Source organism: Rhizophagus irregularis, chromosome 32 (assembly GCF_026210795.1).
Source record: "Rhizophagus irregularis chromosome 32, complete sequence".
Lineage (NCBI taxonomy): Eukaryota > Fungi > Glomeromycota > Glomeromycetes > Glomerales > Glomeraceae > Rhizophagus > Rhizophagus irregularis.
In genome coordinates this window covers 1,985,392-2,003,555 of record NC_089460.1, presented here as the reverse complement: position 1 = coordinate 2,003,555, position 18,164 = coordinate 1,985,392, and the positions used below count along the sequence as shown (strand labels likewise).

Genomic DNA, 18,164 nt, shown 5'->3' with positions numbered 1-18,164 from the left:
TTTTTTTGATTATCCCCAAAAATTGGCTAATTAACTAAATCGTACTATTTGCATTATTGAGTATTTTGCGTCATTTTGGGAAGAAACAACTGATTTTCGTTTGCATATAAACATGTGCACTCGGAAACTAAAAAAAAAACGTGGCATAATTATAAAAGTAAATCACAAATTGTCACATGAAAATGAAATTGATAAACTATTGTTTATCGTAGACTCGTAGTACAATTTAATTTTTTCAATATTAGACAATATCTACTATAACCAAAGAATAGTAATATTCTTTTAATATTCTCAGATAAAAATGAATCCAACTACCGAGATCGATCGCACCATATTTAATCTAGCTAATCTCTACATCTAAATTAGGCGTAGTAACCTGTCAATTATATTTTAATCCAAAATTGTGTGGCTGATTTTTGTGTGACAATATAATCGTTAGATAGATATGATATATATAGAAACGTGATTATAATGATCGAATTTTCTGCAATAAGTAAATCCCTTATAAATAAGTAAAACTCTCTTAATCTCTATATCCCCCTATGTTGTCTATTTGTTACCTTATGCAAACAATATCGTGTTTTTTTTCGCGCTTTAAAAAAAAACGAAACTTATTATTAATCACGTGATGTTACATATAGAGAATCGGAGAATTTGCATTCTATTCTTCTAGACTTTTCAAGTATCTCTTAATTATTGTGCCGCTAGAAATATAAAAAACGTAACAAATAAAACAAGAGAAAGAACTTTAAAATAACGTATCTTTTCGGTTAAAGATAAAATATGTAGCTAAATAAATATAGATATTGTCACTTTAATGGTTAAATAAAATTAATATTATGTTTTTTTTTTAATTAGACGTATAGAATTTATAAACAAGAAAATAAATATGATGAAATGGTTTTATAAATGTTATACGAAAAATCTAACTAAATTAGTAAATTAAAGACCGGTTTTTCCCAATGTTTCACATTGTGGAATGACAATATGAAATAAATCCATGTATGGTAACTTTGACAATTGGATTTTTTTTTCCTTTTCTCTTAATTTTTTTTTTAAAAAAAGGAGAAATCTACGTTTACCTATTTGAATTGGTTTACCGTAAATAAATTTACGTTGGGTGTTATGCAAATTTGAACCTCTAATTAATTGAATTAAAAAAATTTATCTCTTTATAGTAAGTTTTTATTTTTTTAAAGAAAAAAATAATTTATTTTATTAATGTACGTGATTTTTTTGAATTACTAAGCCAACATTCTTTTTTATCTGGATCTCATTTTTTTTGCAATTTTATCAGTTCTTGTTAACAAATTTGCAAAATTACTCTAAAAATCATTCCTAATTCCTAAATAAAAATTCTTTTATTAAAAAATGAAAAAAGTTCCTAGAAATTTTAAACCTTTAGATTTCCGTAGGTCTGTTACAAAAGATAAAATTTCGACACCTATTGCTATCCCAACAAAAGCACCCCCTTCAATTCTTCCTCCAAAAAAAGTCATAAAAGCATTATATGATTATGATGCGAATGGCCCTAAAGAATTATCATTTTCTAAAGGTGATTTCTTTCATGTAGTTGGTAATGAAAATGATCCAGATTGGTATGAAGCATGTAACCCTGCAACAAATAAACAAGGTTTAGTTCCTGTTTCCTATTTTCAAGTATTAGAAAAAGTTGGAAGAATGAGTGGAACTCCTTTATTAGATTCATCATATAATTTTGGTGTAACTGGAGGGAATAAACCTCAACCATTATATGGTATTGTACTTTATGATTTCGTTGCTGAACGTCCCGATGAATTGGATGCTAAAGCGGGTGAACCAATTATCGTAATTGCTCAATCAAATCATGAATGGTTTGTCGCCAAACCTATTGGAAGGTTAGGAGGTCCTGGACTTATTCCCGTATCTTTTATTGAAATAAGGGATCATTCAACTGGTAGAGCAATAGAAAATGTTCAAGAATTAATGGATAAATCGGTGGTTCCAAAAGTTGAGGAATGGAAAAAAATGACTCAAGATTATCAAGAAAATAGTATTTCTTTAGGTCGTTTAGATTTTTCTAAAGATGTAAAATTAGCTCCTATAGGAATGGATCCTGTTAATTTATCTCCAGTAACGTTTGATAAATTAAGTTCTCCTCAAGATTTTAATAATAATGATAATGATAATTATGATGATAATGATAATGTCGATTATTATTATGGTCAAGTTAATGGAGATGATAATAGAAATTCTGATGCTTCTGACACCTTACCTGTAAACGAAGGGTATATTAATGATATAATTTCGGCTTCAGTCGAATCATTTCATTTTAAAGATGACAAATATTGGTTCGTGGTTAGAGTCGAAATGGCTACAGGACGGTTTAGATTTTTATACAGATTATATGAAGATTTTTATGAATTTCAAATAGCACTTTTAAATAAATTTCGAGAGGAAGCAGGACGTACAGGAAAACAACGTATTTTACCATTTATGCCAGGTCCATTATCATATGTTAATGATATGATTACATCTCAAAGAAGAACAGATTTAGATGTTTATGTTAAAGAGTTGTTAACTTTACCAGGATATATATTGTCAGATCCTTTAATGAATGATTTATTCGGATTAAAAAGTGATGATGTGGAAACTGATAATCCAAGACAACCGGGTGAAGTAGCTGGTGAAAATGGAAGAGCTTCTTTGTTAGGTTTAGACTCCTCCCCAATTGATCCTACCCCTCCAATGTCATCTACGCAATATCAACCCTCATCTTATAACGTTTTTCAACAACCTAAAAAACAACCTTCTCTTAATGGAGGTTTTAAACATAATACAGGTGGCTCATCGTTCACTTCTGGAGGACAGCCTCCGTTTATGAGATCATCGCGTGTTCATGATGAAAGTTCGAATGATCCAACTTCAACACCTTCACCGACATATACATCCTCCCATAAAATGGAAGGTTTAAGAATTAAAATAGAATATCGTGGGGATTTATACGCTATTCTTCTGAGCAAAGATGATATGAATTTTTCGAGATTCCAAAAGAAATTGTTTGATCGGTTTGGTAATCTCGACGATTTAAAATATAGAGATAGCAATGGCGAATTTGTAAGATTACAAGATGAAGCTGCTCTGAATAAAGCTTTAAAAATTGGCAACAAGTTATTACTTTCTTTGGATCAATGAAGGAAAATTTATTAAGAAATGAAAAAAAAAATACACTAAAATAAGACATTAAGATAATAGGTAATGGGAATTATAAATAGAATGCTTGATGGTTGGTGATGATTATATGTACGATTTTTTTTTTTGTTCGATATTTCTTTTCATTCATTCAGAACATGTAGATATTTATTATTTTGTTACATGTAATTATGTATTTTTCATACACATTTACAACTTTCATTAATCACTTTCATAAATACATTCATACTCAAAAAACCAAAAAAAAAAAAGCTTTACTAGTATCTTTTCTCTTTCCTTATTATATATATATATAAATATTAATTGTATTGTTTTTCTTATTATTATCATTAAAAAATTATTTAGTTGTATGATAGATAGAATTTATTATTGTTGTTGTTGTTATATTTGTGATATATTATTATTATTGTTCATATTATTTATTTTTGGTAAGGATTTATTAGTTTTATTAATTATTGCTATTAAATTGAAAAGATTTTTTTTAAAAAAAAATAATTTTCTTTTTTTATTCAATTCTTCATAATAAGGGTTTCAAACTTTTTTTTTTTTTTATTAAAGAATTATTTTTATCATCAAATGGTATAAAAGATATGAATTTAAGTTAATTGGTATACTATTTTAAGTATTAAATGGTTCATTCAATTTTACTATAAGAACTCGAATTAAAATTTTAACACTTAAAAACATGATTATCCGCTACCTTGTTCACTAGGCAATTCCGCAATCACATCATCATACTTATCACCAATTTTTTTACCACCAGAATCAGATTCATTTTCATCGGGTTTACCCTGATATTCTTTGCTCGCAGAATTAGCATCAATAAATTTATTTTCTTTTGGATCAAAAATTTGTGCTGGCTTAGCAGATTCAGCTAAAAATAAACAAATTAATCATTGAAGAAAATTCATTGTAAAACTTATGGTTGTAATTAATTGTAATAAATCAAATCATATAAACTTACAAGCTGCGGGAGCTTGACTATCTACCGTAGTAGGTGCATCATCAGGATCATATTCTTTTCTTGCTTCTTGATTTTCTTTATCCTGTAAATCAAATATTCCTTTAATATATATATATAATTCTATAAGTTAACCCGCTTGATACAACTTACCCTTGTAGCATTTTTGATAATAGATGCATCAAGTCCCGGTGGAGGTCGATTAACATCAGTTATGTTATCGATTTGTCCTCGAGAAATATGAGAAGTCTCTTCTTGTGATGATGATGATTGACGAATATTATTTCCGAATAATAGATTATTAATATTGGTCTTTTTGTTAGTCATTAATTTCGCATTTCTTGTAAAAATCTGATTGAGGGAAGAATTTGTCGAAATTTTTTTAACAAACATCTTTATATATAATTATAATTTTTTTTTTCTTTAAAGAAAAAAAATTCTTTCAAATAAAAAAATTTGGGGAAATAATAAATATTTTTTTTTATTTGCATTATTTAAAAGAAAGTCGAAAAGGAACTAAGTTTTAATTATTATATTAATAAGTTAATATTGATACATGGCGTAATTAACTAGACGTCATCATTATTTCACTATTACGCCACACACAAGAAAGAGATGGGCGTTACAACCGTCGAAAACTAAATAAGATATACACTAAAGAAAAATACGCATTTTTTTTTAAAATAACAATAATTTATATTGAAAATGATTGTCAAATACATAGAAATAAAAAAAAACTCTCACTATAACAAATATTATTATAGAACCTGAAATCAAAAACTATTTCATTTAAATCCAATTTAAACTTGTAAATAAAGATGTTTTATACAACACCCCTAAAATAAAAATGCAATGTTTTTGTTAATAATATAATGTTTATTGATTAAATTTAAAAATAATAATATTTTCTTAATAAATTTCAATATTAAATTATTATTTATACTGACTGAGGTAATTCGAATTTTTTTCCGTGTAATACTCTGTAGTAGAAAATTATTAGTAAAATTGCTTAATGAAATTTAATGCTTTGCAATATTTGGAAGTATGTATCAAAATACTTACTTTGTATAATAAATATAAAAGAAGTCACTATACAAAGCAGTTTGAATTACACCAGCGATCCATGCATATACTTCAACATGTCCATCAAATATATATCTCCATAACCAATTGCACAAATACAAAGCTCTATATCCTCCTAGTGCGAATATATAATGTGTAGTAATTGTTTCTGCTTCTCCCGTACGACTTAACATAAATAATTGTGGAAGAATTGCGACTGATTCAAGAAAAATCGAAAATGACCATAAAATCTTTAATTGTCGAATAAAAAAAAAATTAGTTTCCTCGTCAAAGGGTAATGCAAAAGAATAATCTTCAAAAAGAAAAATTTTCAATTTACCTCCATAGGTATAAAGTCATAATTAAATATTAAAGCCAATATTACACTTCCTCCTAATAAAAACTCTATTCTAAAAGTATCCAAAATGGGATCATACGTAGCTCGGAATTTATATTTCATTAAATACAAAATATAAATAGATGATGCAATAAAAAATATTTTCATTATTGTATTATACAATGAAATCCATGTTGTAAATAAGTCGAGATATCTTGTGACAAATACAATAGCATAAAGTAATTGGGTTTTAAATGAGATACCTATAAAAAGATTAAGATTAATTTTAAACGTGTATTAGTTTTTAAAATAAAAAATGCTAATTTTCCGACATAAGAGAATTTAATTTAATGTAATAAATAAGTCCTATAGATTTTTGTTGGAAATTCATTAACTTCCCATAAGTTCTTCTTTCCTCTAAGAACATTCAAACTTACCAGCACATGACCGCGTCTTTTGAATTTTTAAAAGTAAAATAAAAATAGACGCCAAATGCATTAAATCTGCTACAAGTCGGAAAATATTCATCTTTAATTATTTGTTATCTTTAAATTGAAAATATTTATATAAAATAAATAAAAAAGAGCTAATTTTCAATAAAAAAAGAAAAGATGCTAAGCTCGTTATTCACAAGAAAGCAAGAAAAGAAAGTTTTTGGTAATATGATTTTTGTATGAAGATCCGTTTTATGATTTTGTGATTTTATGCTATGATGATTATCCAATAATTTATTAGCAAATAGCATATTCTCATTTGATAAGGATTAACTTTATTAATAAATAATTTTATTAAAGAAGAACTATAACTTTTTTTTAATGACCATTCATCAAATTTTTGTTGAATATTAAAGATTTAGATCTCAAAGGATTATTTATTAAGGATCGAGTTTAACTGGAAAATTTCCTTCTTCTCTTTGAGTGTCCCACTTTGAAATCTATAAAGATGGATTTTTTTTAATATTTTTTTTTTTTTAAAAAAAGTATACATATATTAAACAAAATTAAAATATTCCTCTCCTAGAATAATTAATAATTGTATAAATATCGAATTTCTTTCCTTTTGAACACTTACAAAATCATTAGGACACAAACTATGGTATGCTCTAAAAAATTGTTGACAAGGAGCAAAATCTTCTCCACGCGCTTTAATACACTTAAAATAATCTACATAATTTTGCCAACAATGTTTAGTTTGATTGGTATTTGGAAAGCGCGCGTCAAAGCCAGCTAAAAAATAAAACAATTAGTCTTAATAAAAAAAAGTCGGTTAACTTTTAAAAAAAGGAAAATAGTTCATTAGTTTGTACAGTTACCGGTACGAATGTTAATAGCTTTAGTCTCGGTTTCGCTGTTACAAAATTTACGTAAGTATTATAAGGAATAAAGTATAACTACATTCGTCTTAATACATACTTATCAGACATCGTTTTCAATCGATAGCAAATGTTGAATATGAAAAGTGAAGATGGTACATAAGCTAATAATTATTTTATTAAAAACTATGTACGACAGTGATCGGCTGTGGCGCATTATATTTAAGGCAGGGAGCTCAAGCTCTCACATTTCGAAACTGCGGTTAAAATTGTGGTTGTTTTCTGTTGACTCTGTCTAGCAAATATTATCCGCTTTATTGAGGTATATTCATAAGTAATTTTTAAATATGAGATCAAAAATATTTTGACAGTTTTTGGTTAATTTGACGATACAAAGGAATTCACATTCATATATGCTGCGGCATTAAGAATGAAAAAAATTCATTTATTTTTTGATTCTATGTATTAGCAGATCTATCTACCATTAATAAAATGAGGTTGAGATCAAAGAGAGATTCTATTAGCCTTCCTTCAAAAAAGCGTGAATCATGTTCAACAACTCCAGTTAAAGAGTCGTTGGAACAAATCACAATTGGTAGTTATTATTACGTAACAGTCAAAAATAACTTAGAGGATGAACAAAATTATCGAGTAGGAAAAGTTCTTGCTGTTAAATTTAGTGATGATAATGTTCCCGAGTATTATATTACGTACGCGTTTTATAATAGAAGACTTGATGAATGGGTTAAAGCTGATCAAATTGATACTAAAAGAGAGATAGATATCAAATTACCTAAAAAGAGAAAAATACATCAAGATAACGCGATTTCTGATGCAACTGCTATGATAATTGAAGATTCTCAAGATGATTTTTTTACTACTTCGGGAATTCATGTAAAAAACAAATTCTCACAGGGTGATTCATTTTATAGTCAAGAATCATTTACATTACAAATACCAGTTTCTTCAGAAGTGAATGATTATAGTGGTTCGAATTTTATATGTGATGAAGTCCCAAATTTAAGATGTTCAACTCCATCATCTTCAATCACATATGACAGTTCACCTTGTAGGATTAGTTCAAGCCCAAAAATAGTCAAATCACAAGTAATTCAGAATAATTCACAAATTACTTCTGGTGGTATGAATAATAAACCAATTAAAATACGTGTAAAAAATATCAAAGAAATTCAAATTGGAGAAGATCTGATTGAACCTTGGTATTTCTCACCATATCCTGAAGAATTTAAAGATGCACCTATTGTATATATTTGTGAGTTTTGCTTGAGTTATTACATGAGCGAATTTCAATTCAAACGTCATAAAACGAAATGTAATTTATTTCATCCTCCTGGAAATCAAATTTACAAGGATGAAGTAGAGAATCTCGCTGTGTTTGAAATTGATGGAGAAAGACAACAAACTTATTGTAAAAACTTATGCTTACTTTCTAAGCTGTTTCTTGATCATAAGTTACTTGTTTATGATACTTTACCATTTCTATTTTATATATTATGTTGCTATAATGATATTGGGTATTGTATAATTGGGTATTTCTCAAAAGAAAAATATAATATGAATAATAATCTCGCATGTATTCTTACATTACCTCAACATCAAAGAAAAGGTTATGGTAGATTCTTAATAGCATTTTCATATACAATATCAAAAATGCAAGATAAAGTTGGTGCACCTGAAGAGCCTTTATCAGATCTTGGTTTATTAACTTATCAGCAATATTGGATAGAAGCCATTACTGAGTTATTACTAAAAGCTAATGAAGCAAATGAAGAAATTTCGATTGATGATATTGCTTACCAAACTGGTATTGCTCAAAAGGATGTTCAATACACTTTACACTTGATTGGAATTTGTATCTATTTAGGACATCCTTGTATAAAAATATCAAGTGGATTAATGGAAATGGCTAAGAATTCAAAAGTAAAAAAGCATCGTACAATTAAAAGTGAGTGTTTTGATGAATATTGGGAGCCACCAGTTTATAATCCATCTCATTGTCGATTTCTTAATTGAAAGATGGAAGAGTGATTCAATAATATAAATCAGATTTTCATTAGGGTTTTATAGCTGAAAATTAATATGTAAACTTAGAATTTGATATAATGAATTAATTGCATCTAATTATCAACTAATACTATGTAGTTTTTAACAATTGAATAATAACAATAAAATAATTGCTTTGCATGGTCTTATTATACTTTCTTTACACTATCGCAACTTTTAAAATAAAATGATTTACAAACTTCAACAATTTAAATGAAAGATTAAATATAGGTTTTATGCTGAAGATAAAGAACATCCAGATTAATTTCTTATCTCTTCATATTCTTTCTCACCTTTCAATGCATTTTCAGATTTAAAACGAAAGATACTCAAGAAAAAATTTCTTTATAATTTCTGTCAAATATGTATTAAGTCACGGGTTAATAATAAGAAAAAGTCACACGTGTCTTTAATCTAAACTGGGCTATTCTTTTGTGCAACATGTCAAATTTTTGATAAAAATCACCAATCTATATGAAGAACTTATCAGTTATATAAAACAAGTGGTCAATTGGAGGAGAGATCAGGTTATTCTTACTTAGTCAGAAAGTAGATACAGCAGCATTTATAAAGCCTGTAAAAACTTTAGAGACCCGTTTACTTTTCAATCGCAAAATTATTTAAAAAATGAAACAAAGGTTTTCAGCACTAGACGTCCGGGCAACAGTATCCGATTTGAAAGAAAGGTATTTAAATTATAGGGGACATAATAATTCGCCCTGGATCTATTGTTATTTTAATATTCCTTTTTTTTTCAATTTATTAGGATTGTTGGCCTTAGGTTACAGAATGTTTACGATATCAACCCAAAAACTTATCTTTTCAAATTTTCAAAGGTGTTTTTCAATGCATTTCTTTATTATATTCAGGGCTTAGCATTTTATTAACTTTTTAAATTTTGAACAATTAAGCCAGACAAAAAGGAACTTTTGTTGATTGAATCTGGAATTCGAATTCATACAACACAATATTCTCGTGATAAATCGATGACACCTTCGCATTTTTGTATGAAGGTATATATAATATTAAATTATATCATAATTGATGTTATTTAAGATACTTAATTATGAGATCACGGTATTTCTTTATTAAGTTGCGAAAACACATTAGAACAAGAAGATTGACCAACGTCAGACAACTTGGTGTTGATAGAATTGTTGATTTTGAATTTGCGGGTTTTGGAGAGGGCACCACATATCATATTATAGCAGAATTTTACGCATCGGTAATTTATATTCATGTCTTTTCCTATGTCAAAAGTATATTTATGAGATTTGTAAGTTAACGTCAATCATTGATCGAAATAATCGAATTATAGGGTAATATTATTTTTACCGATCAGGATTATACCATTTTGGCTTTGTTACGTGTTGTTCAGCCTAAAGAAAATGAAAAAATGGCAGTTGGGCAAACTTATGATATTAGTTCTGTTGCACGTGTTACTGAACCAGTAACACGATCACGACTACAAAAAGCATTAACTACCTCATCTAGTAAAGAATCTAAAGAATCATTAAAAAAGGTTTTGAATAATAAATTGAGTAGGTTGAATAATCTTATTATATGTTAATACTACAAAACAATTCCATTTCTGATATATTGAATTGATTTATGCTTCCAATTATGTTGAATATAGGTTATGGACAGGCATTGACTGAGCACGCAATTCGTTTTGCTCAAATAGATCCTAATATGAAAGTTGGGACCATAGACATCTCCGATGGTTAGTTAATTTCGCATAATCTTTTACTTACGTATTATGGTGTATAGTAACGATATTTAATGTTTTAGATTCGGAGCATTTAATTGAATTAGAAAAAGGGTTTAAAGAAGCAGATCGAATTTTAGAAGAAATTGGAAATACTAAACAAAAGGTATGTTTGACAATATTTTATCTGGATGGAATTTACATTATGTAACAACATGGTTATTAAATTTTATCAAGGGATATATCATCATGCTTCATCATTCAGAACAAAATTCCACAACAGATGATGGTTCACAGCAAGAGGATTGGGAGACGTGAGTTTTTCTTATCACTTTTGAACTTTATTGATTAATCCGTTTCTAATATATCTTACTTTACGTGAAGTTATGATGAATTCAACCCCTACCTCTTTGAGCAACACAAATCTAAATCACACAAAGAATTTGATTCGTTTGATTTAGCTGTCGATGAATATTATTCCTCGATGGAAAGTCAAAAACTAACCCTTAAGCAAAGAAATCAAGAAAAGTCTGCGTTTAAGAAATTAGAGGCCATCAAAAAAGAACAGTATTCACGTGTTGAAAATCTTCAAAATTCTCAATTATCAAATATTCGCAAGGCTTGGTTGATAGAGAGCAATGTGGATACGGTAGATCAAGCGATTTTGATTATAAGAAACGCGATTGCTTCCGGAATGGATTGGAAAGATTTAGAAAATTTAGTGCTAGAGGAGAAGAAGAAAGGCACTCCTATAGCAGAAGTAATTGCTGGATTTAAGTTGGAAATAAATCAGATCACCTTATTATTAAGGTATTATAATTAAACCTATCTAAGTGAGAGAATTAGTATAATTCAACACTTTAAATGTAATCCTTAAAAATTTTATAGGGAACATGAAAAAGATGAAGCAGCTTTCTACGATTCGGCCAATACTGAATCTGAAGATGAAAACAACATATCTCAGTCAATAATACAAGAGAAAATTGATGTTGATATTAATTTAACTGCATTTGCGAATGCCAGAAAGTATTATGATATGAAAAAACAGTCTTCGCTTAAACAAGAAAAAACGTTAGCTGCTGCTGATAAAGTATGAATTATAACAATGTAAGGTTTTTAATTTTTAATACCAAAAAATTGTGTCTAATATCTTGTTGATAGGCTTTCAAAAGTGCCGAGCAGAAAATTAAACAAGATCTCAAAGAGACGAAAATTACTGCATCTATTAACAAGATCCGCAAACCTTTTTGGTTTGAAAAATTTGTATGGTTTATTTCTTCTGAGAATTACCTTGTTATTGCTGGACATGACATGCAACAAAATGAACTGTTAGTAAAGAGATACCTTAGGAAGGGTAATTCCGATAACTATTTCCCTATTTTTATACATATTCTTTTTTTTTTTCATTGCTAATTCAATAAATTTTTTATAGGTGACGTGTATGTACACGCTGAATTACATGGTGCTGCATCAGTAATTATTAAAAACCCTAATGAAGGTCAACCAATACCTCCAAGTACACTTTTCCAAGCTGGAGTCATGTCCGTTTGTCAAAGCAAAGCATGGGAAGCTAAAATAATAACTAGCGCTTATTGGGTTCATGCGGAACAGGTTTGTCATATATCTAATTTTAATAATTCGCCAAATATTTATTAACGTTATTTACTTTAGGTTTCCAAAACCGCTCCGACTGGTGAGTACCTCACAACGGGCTCTTTTATGATTCGAGGTAAAAAGAATTTCTTACCCCCTGTTCATTTGGTGTACGGTTTTGGTTTACTTTTCCGATTGGATGAACAAAGTATTCCAAATCATTTACACGAGCGTCGTCCAATAAGGAATGAAGAAGAAATAGACGAAGAAATTCAGGCATCGGAAGTATGTTATTATTCTTTAAAGTTATTTTCTCTTATTATGACGAAATGAATGATAAATTAACTTTTCCCAATATTATTATAGGGACAAAACATCAAAGATGATTTACTGAATGATAATTATATAAACGAAAAAGATATGAATTGTAAGTACTTGGATTATAATATACAATGAACGGTTTTTAGAATTTTATCCAGTTGCTGATTCCTGAATTATTTCATTGCCTAAAAAAGCTCAGGAAAAAAAAGATGATGTTATGGAATTTCGTTCAGATATTATATATCATAAGGTCAGCGGAGTTTCTCCCGAATTAGAGGAAGTACAAGAGCCACAACAGCAACGTTCAGATGAATCTAATGATGACATGTCTTCCGAAAAAGTGCGATCTGCTATTACTATAGACGACATGTCTTCCGAAAAAGTTCGATCTGCTATTACTATAGACAAATCCCTATGGGATAAATACAATTTAGATGAATATGGTGAAGACCAATATGAAATTGAAGGAAGTAATGAAAAGCCGGTACATATTTACTATAACTCTTTTTTTAAATTTTATTGATTCTTATAATTGAATCATATTTTATATGATAAAGACCACGAAAAAGAAATATATATCGGTAAAAGAAAAAAGAACGATGAAAAAACAAAAACAAGGCAAAGGAGATACCGACTCTGGAAGGATAGATAATAATCAGCAAATTAATAACAAAGATTCAAATATTGAGGATAAAGAAAAGGTAGAGTTTAATTTACTTAATTAGTTTTTTTTTCTTGATAAATATATATTTACGTTTTCCTTTTTTTTATCAGCAAGCGAAAAAGTCAACACAGATTCCACGCGGTAAAAAAGGCAAAATGAAAAAGCTAAAAGATAAATATGCTGACCAAGATGAAGAGGAAAGGGCAATTCGTATGGAATTGCTTGGAGTAATTATTTTAATTATTTCTTAAATCCTACTTTTTAAAATATGCGATGTTATTTCTTTATTAACTATTATAACGTAAATTCACACTATAATAGTCAAACAAAGCACCTAAAAACAAAGGAAAGAAAGGCAAAAAAGAATCTACAAACAAAGGTGTGCCAAATTCAGTCAAGGGAAGTAAACCAGAAAAAGAACAAAATTTTCAAAATAACCTTTCACAAGATCCAGAAGCTGATAAGGAAGATATTGATGAGGAAAAATTAGTAAGTATAAATGTTCATCATAAATACGTGAAAATTTATATTTATTAGACATTATTTTCTCTTATTATTATTTTAGGCTTCTGGTGTAAAGGATGAAGAAGAAGCTGAGGAAATCCGACAACTTCTTAAGGAAGAGAATATTACTGTATTGGAACCTGAAACAATGGTACTTATATTAAATCTAACTTCTAATAATATAATGTGGTATTTAATTCAGATTTTCATTTTATAGGAAAGTTTGACGGTATTAGACACTTTAACAGGATCACCATTACCTGAAGATAATTTACTTTTTGCTGTTCCGGTTTGTGCGCCATATATTTCTTTACAAAAATACAAATATAAGGTTAAATTAACTCCCGGATCAACAAAGAAAGGAAAAGGTAAGTATTATCAAGTGAATTTGATTTATATTTTATTGATTAATTACTTATCTTCCTCTTATTTTATTATTAAAGCATGTAAGACAGCAATATCATTCTTCTTAAATGATCCACAATTGACACCACGAGAAAAAGAACTTGTAAAAAGTATACCTGATACAGAAATGACTTTAGTAATGTTAGGTAAATGTAAAGTATCAGCCCCAAATATCGAACAATTTAAAAAAATTGCAAAGAAAGCCGCAAAGAAAGAAGCATCAAAGGAGGCAGCTAAGCTAGATGTATTAGACACCTGAAATCTTTCTGTCATTCATTTATTTGTTTTGTCATATACTTTATATACTTAAAATTGTACTAAATAAAAGATTATTTATAATTTAAAATGTATTATTATAACTCAATAAAACTTTTTGACTTGGAACTACAACATCACTATAAATTTACGCATCTTATAAAGAAATTAAATAAATGGACAAAGAAATCTAAATAACTTTTCCTTTTTTAAAATCAAACTCAATTCGATAATTCATTAAAAGCAATATAAGCAATTAATATCATACATACAATTAAAATTACATTTTTAAAATTTAGCACTCCGTCACTTCCCTGATAATTTTTGTTCTTAAACTTAGGTTTAGAGAACATAAAATAACTTGCAAATTTGAAGTCGGATTTTTTGTGCGGTGCGTATCTGCTTGCTAATAACTTTTCAATTGCTAATGGTGAACTCATTACACTTCTTTTGTGCGTGAATGTATCAAACGTGTAACGACCATGGTATGCTCCCATGCCTGACATTCCAGTTCCGCCAAATGGAAGAGCTGGCACTAAAACAAGAATGATAAGTTAAAAGACAGAAAGACAAATGAATAATTTAGCTTTGCGTAGTGCTTACCAGACCCTTGCAACATAGTATCATTAATAACTGTACCACCTGACCGTGTGTTATCCAAAACTATTAAAAAGAAAAGTAATTAAAGAAATTCAAAAGTAATGTTGCTCTCTCGTATTAACACTTACTGTATTTTATAGTTTTGTCATTTTTACTGAATGGATACAAAGCTAACGGAGTATCTCTTTCATTAATATACTTAATGGCATCATCAATGCTTTCAACCACAACAATAGGCAAAATAGGTCCAAATATTTCTTCCTGCATTAAACTATCGTCTTTGGGCACATCACTAACTACAGTTGGTTCAATATATAAGTCATCACGATCAGAGTTGCCACCAATTACTTTCTTTCCTCTGGTTCGTGAAAGTAGATTTGACAAGCGATCAAAATGTCGTTGATTAATTATACGACCATAATCTGGAGAATTTTGCGGATCGCTTCCATAAGAATCCTTGATAGCTTTGGGCATCTCCTTAATTAAAGCTTCTTGTATTTCTCGTGTACAAAGAATATAATCTGGTGCAATACATGTCTATTAATAAAGAATCAACATTAGTAGAATTTTTAAATATAAAAGATTTACCGTCTTTGTTTTGCTAACCTGCCCATTATTAAAAGTTTTACCCCAAATGAGTCTCTTAGCAGTGATAGGAATATCAACATCATTAGCTAGAATAACTGGACTCTTTCCTCCTAATTCCAAAGTAACTGGAGTCAAATGCTTAGCAGCTGCTGCCATAATAATCTTTCCAACAGCCCCGGAACCTGTGTAAAATATATGATCAAACCGATATTCTAATAAAGACATTGTCTCAGTGGCTCCTCCATTTACAATTCGATAAGCATTTTTGTCCAAATATTGTGAAGAGAGTTTTGTGATTACTGCAGCAGTATTAGCTGCCAATTCTGATGGTTTTATTACTGCAGTACAACCAGCTGCGATAGCCCCTACTAATGGTAATAATAAGACGTTCACAGGATAATTCCACGCTCCGATTATGAGCACAGTACCTAAAAAATAAATTTGAATTTAGCTTTTTATAATTAATCACGTGATACCATTTGTAAAAATTATCCGCGTACCAACAGGATCTTTTTTAATATGACACTTATTTATCTTAAACATCAAACTCGTTTTGACATATTCTGGAGAAGCCCATCTATCCAAATTATTAAGCGCTTCTAAACATTCTTCCCTAACAAGTCCTATTTCTGAAAGCATTGACTGAATTTTAGATTTATGCAGATCTTTATACAGTGCCTCACACAATTCATCTTGGTTTTCATCGAGTAAATTATATAATTGTTCGAGTTGTTTTTTACGATATCCCAGTGGTTTTGTAAGATGTTTAGCAAAGGAAGTTCGAAGATCTTCTATGAGCTATTAAATAAAATGTTTAACGATATTAATTAATTTATAATATTAATTGAAAAAAAAGAAACTCCTTACCTGAGGAAATTCATTAACGTCATTAAATTCCAATACCATTTTTACGAAATTTCAAATTTTTAATGAAAAGAAATAAGCTGGGTTTCAAGGTCAATCCGTTTATTTTAATTAATTGCTGATCCGCATGTGATAGAAAGTGTTTCTCAAACTCTTTGATGAAATTATTTTTTATTTTTAATGACTTCAAACCGCTCCATGAAGATAAATTTCAAAGTAGCACCCATCTCTATATTGTGTGGATACGACGTATTATAGAAAAAAAAAAATATTCCCTAATCAGCAATTAAAGTTTAATTTACAAGTGGGAGCCAATTATAATAGTTTTTAAATGATTCATTTACAATAAATTTCCTATTCCTCCAATAATAATGGTCCAGTGTGATCACATATACAAATTTCGTATTACATACCAAATTTCCTTAATTCTTTAATTTAGGCCTAAATTAGAGTTCTTAGGATTGTTGTATTGTAATATTGGAATTGGAAAGGATTGAAAGTTACAATTCCAATGAAAAGTCATTGGAAACTTTCAAGGACGTCACTGCTTTCAACCACTTTTCGACTTTTCGTGAAGACATCAGTTTCAGACAAAAAAATTATTATTGATAAATTACAATGCTAAAATAAACATGTCAGGCTGATTATTTAAAACTTGAATATCGGGAGAATATTGCGCCTTAACCACATCTCCTATCTTTGATGCGATATTATTATCAAATTCGATATTTGTTACGAAAAGAATAAAAATCGAGCTTGAAAAAGGTTCAATATAATGGGATATGGTTTCGACATTCGTTACACCCATATGAAGAGTAACAAACTTAAGGTTGTGTGCCGTAAGTATTGATTATTATATTTCGAATTACAACCTAAGCGGGTTGTAATATTATAAACATAAGTTGTAATTTGGTTGTAAATACTATGCTATTGTGGTTAACTAAAAGATGATAATTCTGATTTACAATCATTATAATTACTTGATTTTTAGACTTACAACTATTTACGGCAGGCAACACTATAACAAACTACTCACGTATCAAAAAACGTTGTGGTTCCCACTTGTAACAAATTTTATTCCAGAAGTAACAAAACAATCAATATAAATCGGAAAAAAAATTCATTGTTTCAATATTTAATATTTATGCTTGCTATGCGCTCGAGGCAAGCTTGTGCGATTTACACTGTATGGATAGTAGCAGAGTTAATATTTTTTTGCATTCATTGAGGTTGTACGTTTTTAGTACAAGCCCATCGCATATTTTTTGTAATGTAATATACTATAAAATCAAAATTCTAATACTAATACATTACAATTAATGAGTAAAAAAAATTATCCAAATTATCGCACTTCTTTTTCTAAATCCTCTTCTCTTTCTAATTTTGTTATTAAATCAATTACTGCCTACTCATTACCTTCTTTAATCTTAAGACTTAGTTGTGTATTGAGAATCATATTTTTGAATATCACATTTGAAATGCTATAACGGAAGATTTTTTCAGTGATTGAATTGCATTCTTTGTTTACGTTTGCCGTAAAAAAAATTCAGGTAAATAAATGGTTTCCAAAACGGTAATCACGCAATTGAGTTATAAGATAAAATTTCAACCGTACCGTTTCATTGTAAATAAATGATTTCGCGAGCATTTCGGTGAATTTATTTATTGCGTCCCCAACTATAACTAAATGGATATTATTTTCTGCAGGACCTAAAACTAAGGTTGCCTTTTTAA

General features: G+C 28.8%; 7 protein-coding genes across 8 annotated transcripts; 3 read left to right on the top strand and 4 right to left on the bottom strand.

Moving 5' to 3' along the window:
• Positions 1–1,058: 1,058 nt before the first annotated feature.
• On the top strand, positions 1,059–3,174 carry OCT59_023233 (uncharacterized protein; the record flags this gene model as incomplete). The annotated part of the gene is made up of 1 exon (XM_066131921.1): positions 1,059–3,174. The coding sequence occupies exon 1, from the start codon at positions 1,372–1,374 to the stop codon at positions 3,172–3,174; it is 1,803 nt and encodes a 600-aa protein (XP_066006635.1). The 5' UTR covers positions 1,059–1,371.
• Positions 3,175–3,671: 497 nt separating this feature from the next.
• OCT59_023232 (uncharacterized protein) lies at positions 3,672–4,611 on the bottom strand. The gene is made up of 3 exons (XM_025313799.2): positions 4,307–4,611; positions 4,157–4,238; positions 3,672–4,066 (listed from the first exon to the last, which is right to left on the bottom strand). Exons 1-3 carry the CDS (start codon positions 4,544–4,546, stop codon positions 3,882–3,884), a joined length of 507 nt encoding a protein of 168 aa, XP_025186528.1. The 5' UTR covers positions 4,547–4,611; the 3' UTR covers positions 3,672–3,881.
• Positions 4,612–4,831: 220 nt separating this feature from the next.
• On the bottom strand, positions 4,832–6,227 carry OCT59_023231. Of its 2 annotated transcripts, XM_025313800.2 has the most exons (5): positions 5,990–6,227; positions 5,556–5,815; positions 5,216–5,466; positions 5,101–5,133; positions 4,833–4,989 (listed from the first exon to the last, which is right to left on the bottom strand). In XM_025313800.2, the coding sequence occupies exons 1-5, from the start codon at positions 6,078–6,080 to the stop codon at positions 4,977–4,979; spliced, it is 648 nt and encodes a 215-aa protein (XP_025186529.1). In that variant the 5' UTR covers positions 6,081–6,227; the 3' UTR covers positions 4,833–4,976. The 2 variants fall into 2 exon arrangements, with proteins under 2 accessions (XP_066006634.1, XP_025186529.1); XM_066131919.1 differs by having other exon boundaries at positions 4,832–5,133.
• Positions 6,102–7,055, bottom strand: OCT59_023230 (Cytochrome c oxidase subunit 6A mitochondrial). Its single transcript, XM_025313801.2, has 4 exons — positions 6,965–7,055; positions 6,865–6,899; positions 6,624–6,778; positions 6,102–6,486 (listed from the first exon to the last, which is right to left on the bottom strand). Exons 1-4 carry the CDS (start codon positions 6,973–6,975, stop codon positions 6,427–6,429), a joined length of 261 nt encoding a protein of 86 aa, XP_025186530.1. The 5' UTR covers positions 6,976–7,055; the 3' UTR covers positions 6,102–6,426.
• Positions 7,056–7,356: 301 nt separating this feature from the next.
• Positions 7,357–9,252, top strand: OCT59_023229 (uncharacterized protein; the record flags this gene model as incomplete). The annotated part of the gene is made up of 1 exon (XM_025313802.2): positions 7,357–9,252. One exon carries the CDS (start codon positions 7,357–7,359, stop codon positions 8,896–8,898), a length of 1,542 nt encoding a protein of 513 aa, XP_025186531.1. The 3' UTR covers positions 8,899–9,252.
• Positions 9,253–9,417: 165 nt separating this feature from the next.
• Positions 9,418–14,478, top strand: OCT59_023228 (uncharacterized protein). Its single transcript, XM_066131918.1, has 21 exons — positions 9,418–9,614; positions 9,695–9,764; positions 9,840–9,941; positions 10,022–10,153; positions 10,247–10,469; positions 10,565–10,651; positions 10,720–10,802; positions 10,874–10,950; positions 11,021–11,446; positions 11,525–11,726; positions 11,798–11,990; positions 12,069–12,247; positions 12,308–12,514; positions 12,596–12,656; positions 12,745–13,034; positions 13,108–13,251; positions 13,325–13,441; positions 13,536–13,703; positions 13,780–13,869; positions 13,936–14,086; positions 14,162–14,478. Exons 1-21 carry the CDS (start codon positions 9,556–9,558, stop codon positions 14,380–14,382), a joined length of 3,282 nt encoding a protein of 1,093 aa, XP_066006633.1. The 5' UTR covers positions 9,418–9,555; the 3' UTR covers positions 14,383–14,478.
• Positions 14,373–16,472, bottom strand: OCT59_023227 (uncharacterized protein; the record flags this gene model as incomplete). The annotated part of the gene is made up of 6 exons (XM_025313803.2): positions 14,373–14,913; positions 14,982–15,041; positions 15,107–15,515; positions 15,585–15,994; positions 16,067–16,364; positions 16,434–16,472. 6 exons carry the CDS (start codon positions 16,470–16,472, stop codon positions 14,600–14,602), a joined length of 1,530 nt encoding a protein of 509 aa, XP_025186533.1. The 3' UTR covers positions 14,373–14,599.
• Between the last annotated feature and the right edge of the window lie 1,692 nt (positions 16,473–18,164).

Excerpts from the sequence above, each read along its gene's own strand:
- OCT59_023230 (XM_025313801.2), bottom strand. Across the intron at positions 6,779-6,864 it reads AGCTATTAACATTCGTACCG|CTGGCTTTGACGCGCGCTTT; the intron begins GTAACTGTACAA and ends TTTATTTTTTAG. Across the intron at positions 6,487-6,623 it reads GTTTGTGTCCTAATGATTTT|ATTTCAAAGTGGGACACTCA; the intron begins GTAAGTGTTCAA and ends CCATCTTTATAG.
- OCT59_023232 (XM_025313799.2), bottom strand. The coding sequence starts at position 4,546 with ATGTTTGTTAAAAAAATTTCGACAAATTCTTCCCTCAATCAGATTTTT. Across the intron at positions 4,239-4,306 it reads TTATCAAAAATGCTACAAGG|GATAAAGAAAATCAAGAAGC; the intron begins GTAAGTTGTATC and ends TTTGATTTACAG. Across the intron at positions 4,067-4,156 it reads TAGTCAAGCTCCCGCAGCTT|CTGAATCTGCTAAGCCAGCA; the intron begins GTAAGTTTATAT and ends GTTTATTTTTAG.
- OCT59_023228 (XM_066131918.1), top strand. The coding sequence starts at position 9,556 with ATGAAACAAAGGTTTTCAGCACTAGACGTCCGGGCAACAGTATCCGAT. Across the intron at positions 11,727-11,797 it reads CGTTAGCTGCTGCTGATAAA|GCTTTCAAAAGTGCCGAGCA; the intron begins GTATGAATTATA and ends TCTTGTTGATAG. Across the intron at positions 14,087-14,161 it reads ATCAACAAAGAAAGGAAAAG|CATGTAAGACAGCAATATCA; the intron begins GTAAGTATTATC and ends TTATTATTAAAG.
- OCT59_023231 (XM_025313800.2), bottom strand. The coding sequence starts at position 6,080 with ATGAATATTTTCCGACTTGTAGCAGATTTAATGCATTTGGCGTCTATT. Across the intron at positions 5,816-5,989 it reads AAAGACGCGGTCATGTGCTG|GTATCTCATTTAAAACCCAA; the intron begins GTAAGTTTGAAT and ends ATCTTTTTATAG. Across the intron at positions 5,134-5,215 it reads TTTTATATTTATTATACAAA|AGTATTACACGGAAAAAAAT; the intron begins GTAAGTATTTTG and ends TTTCTACTACAG.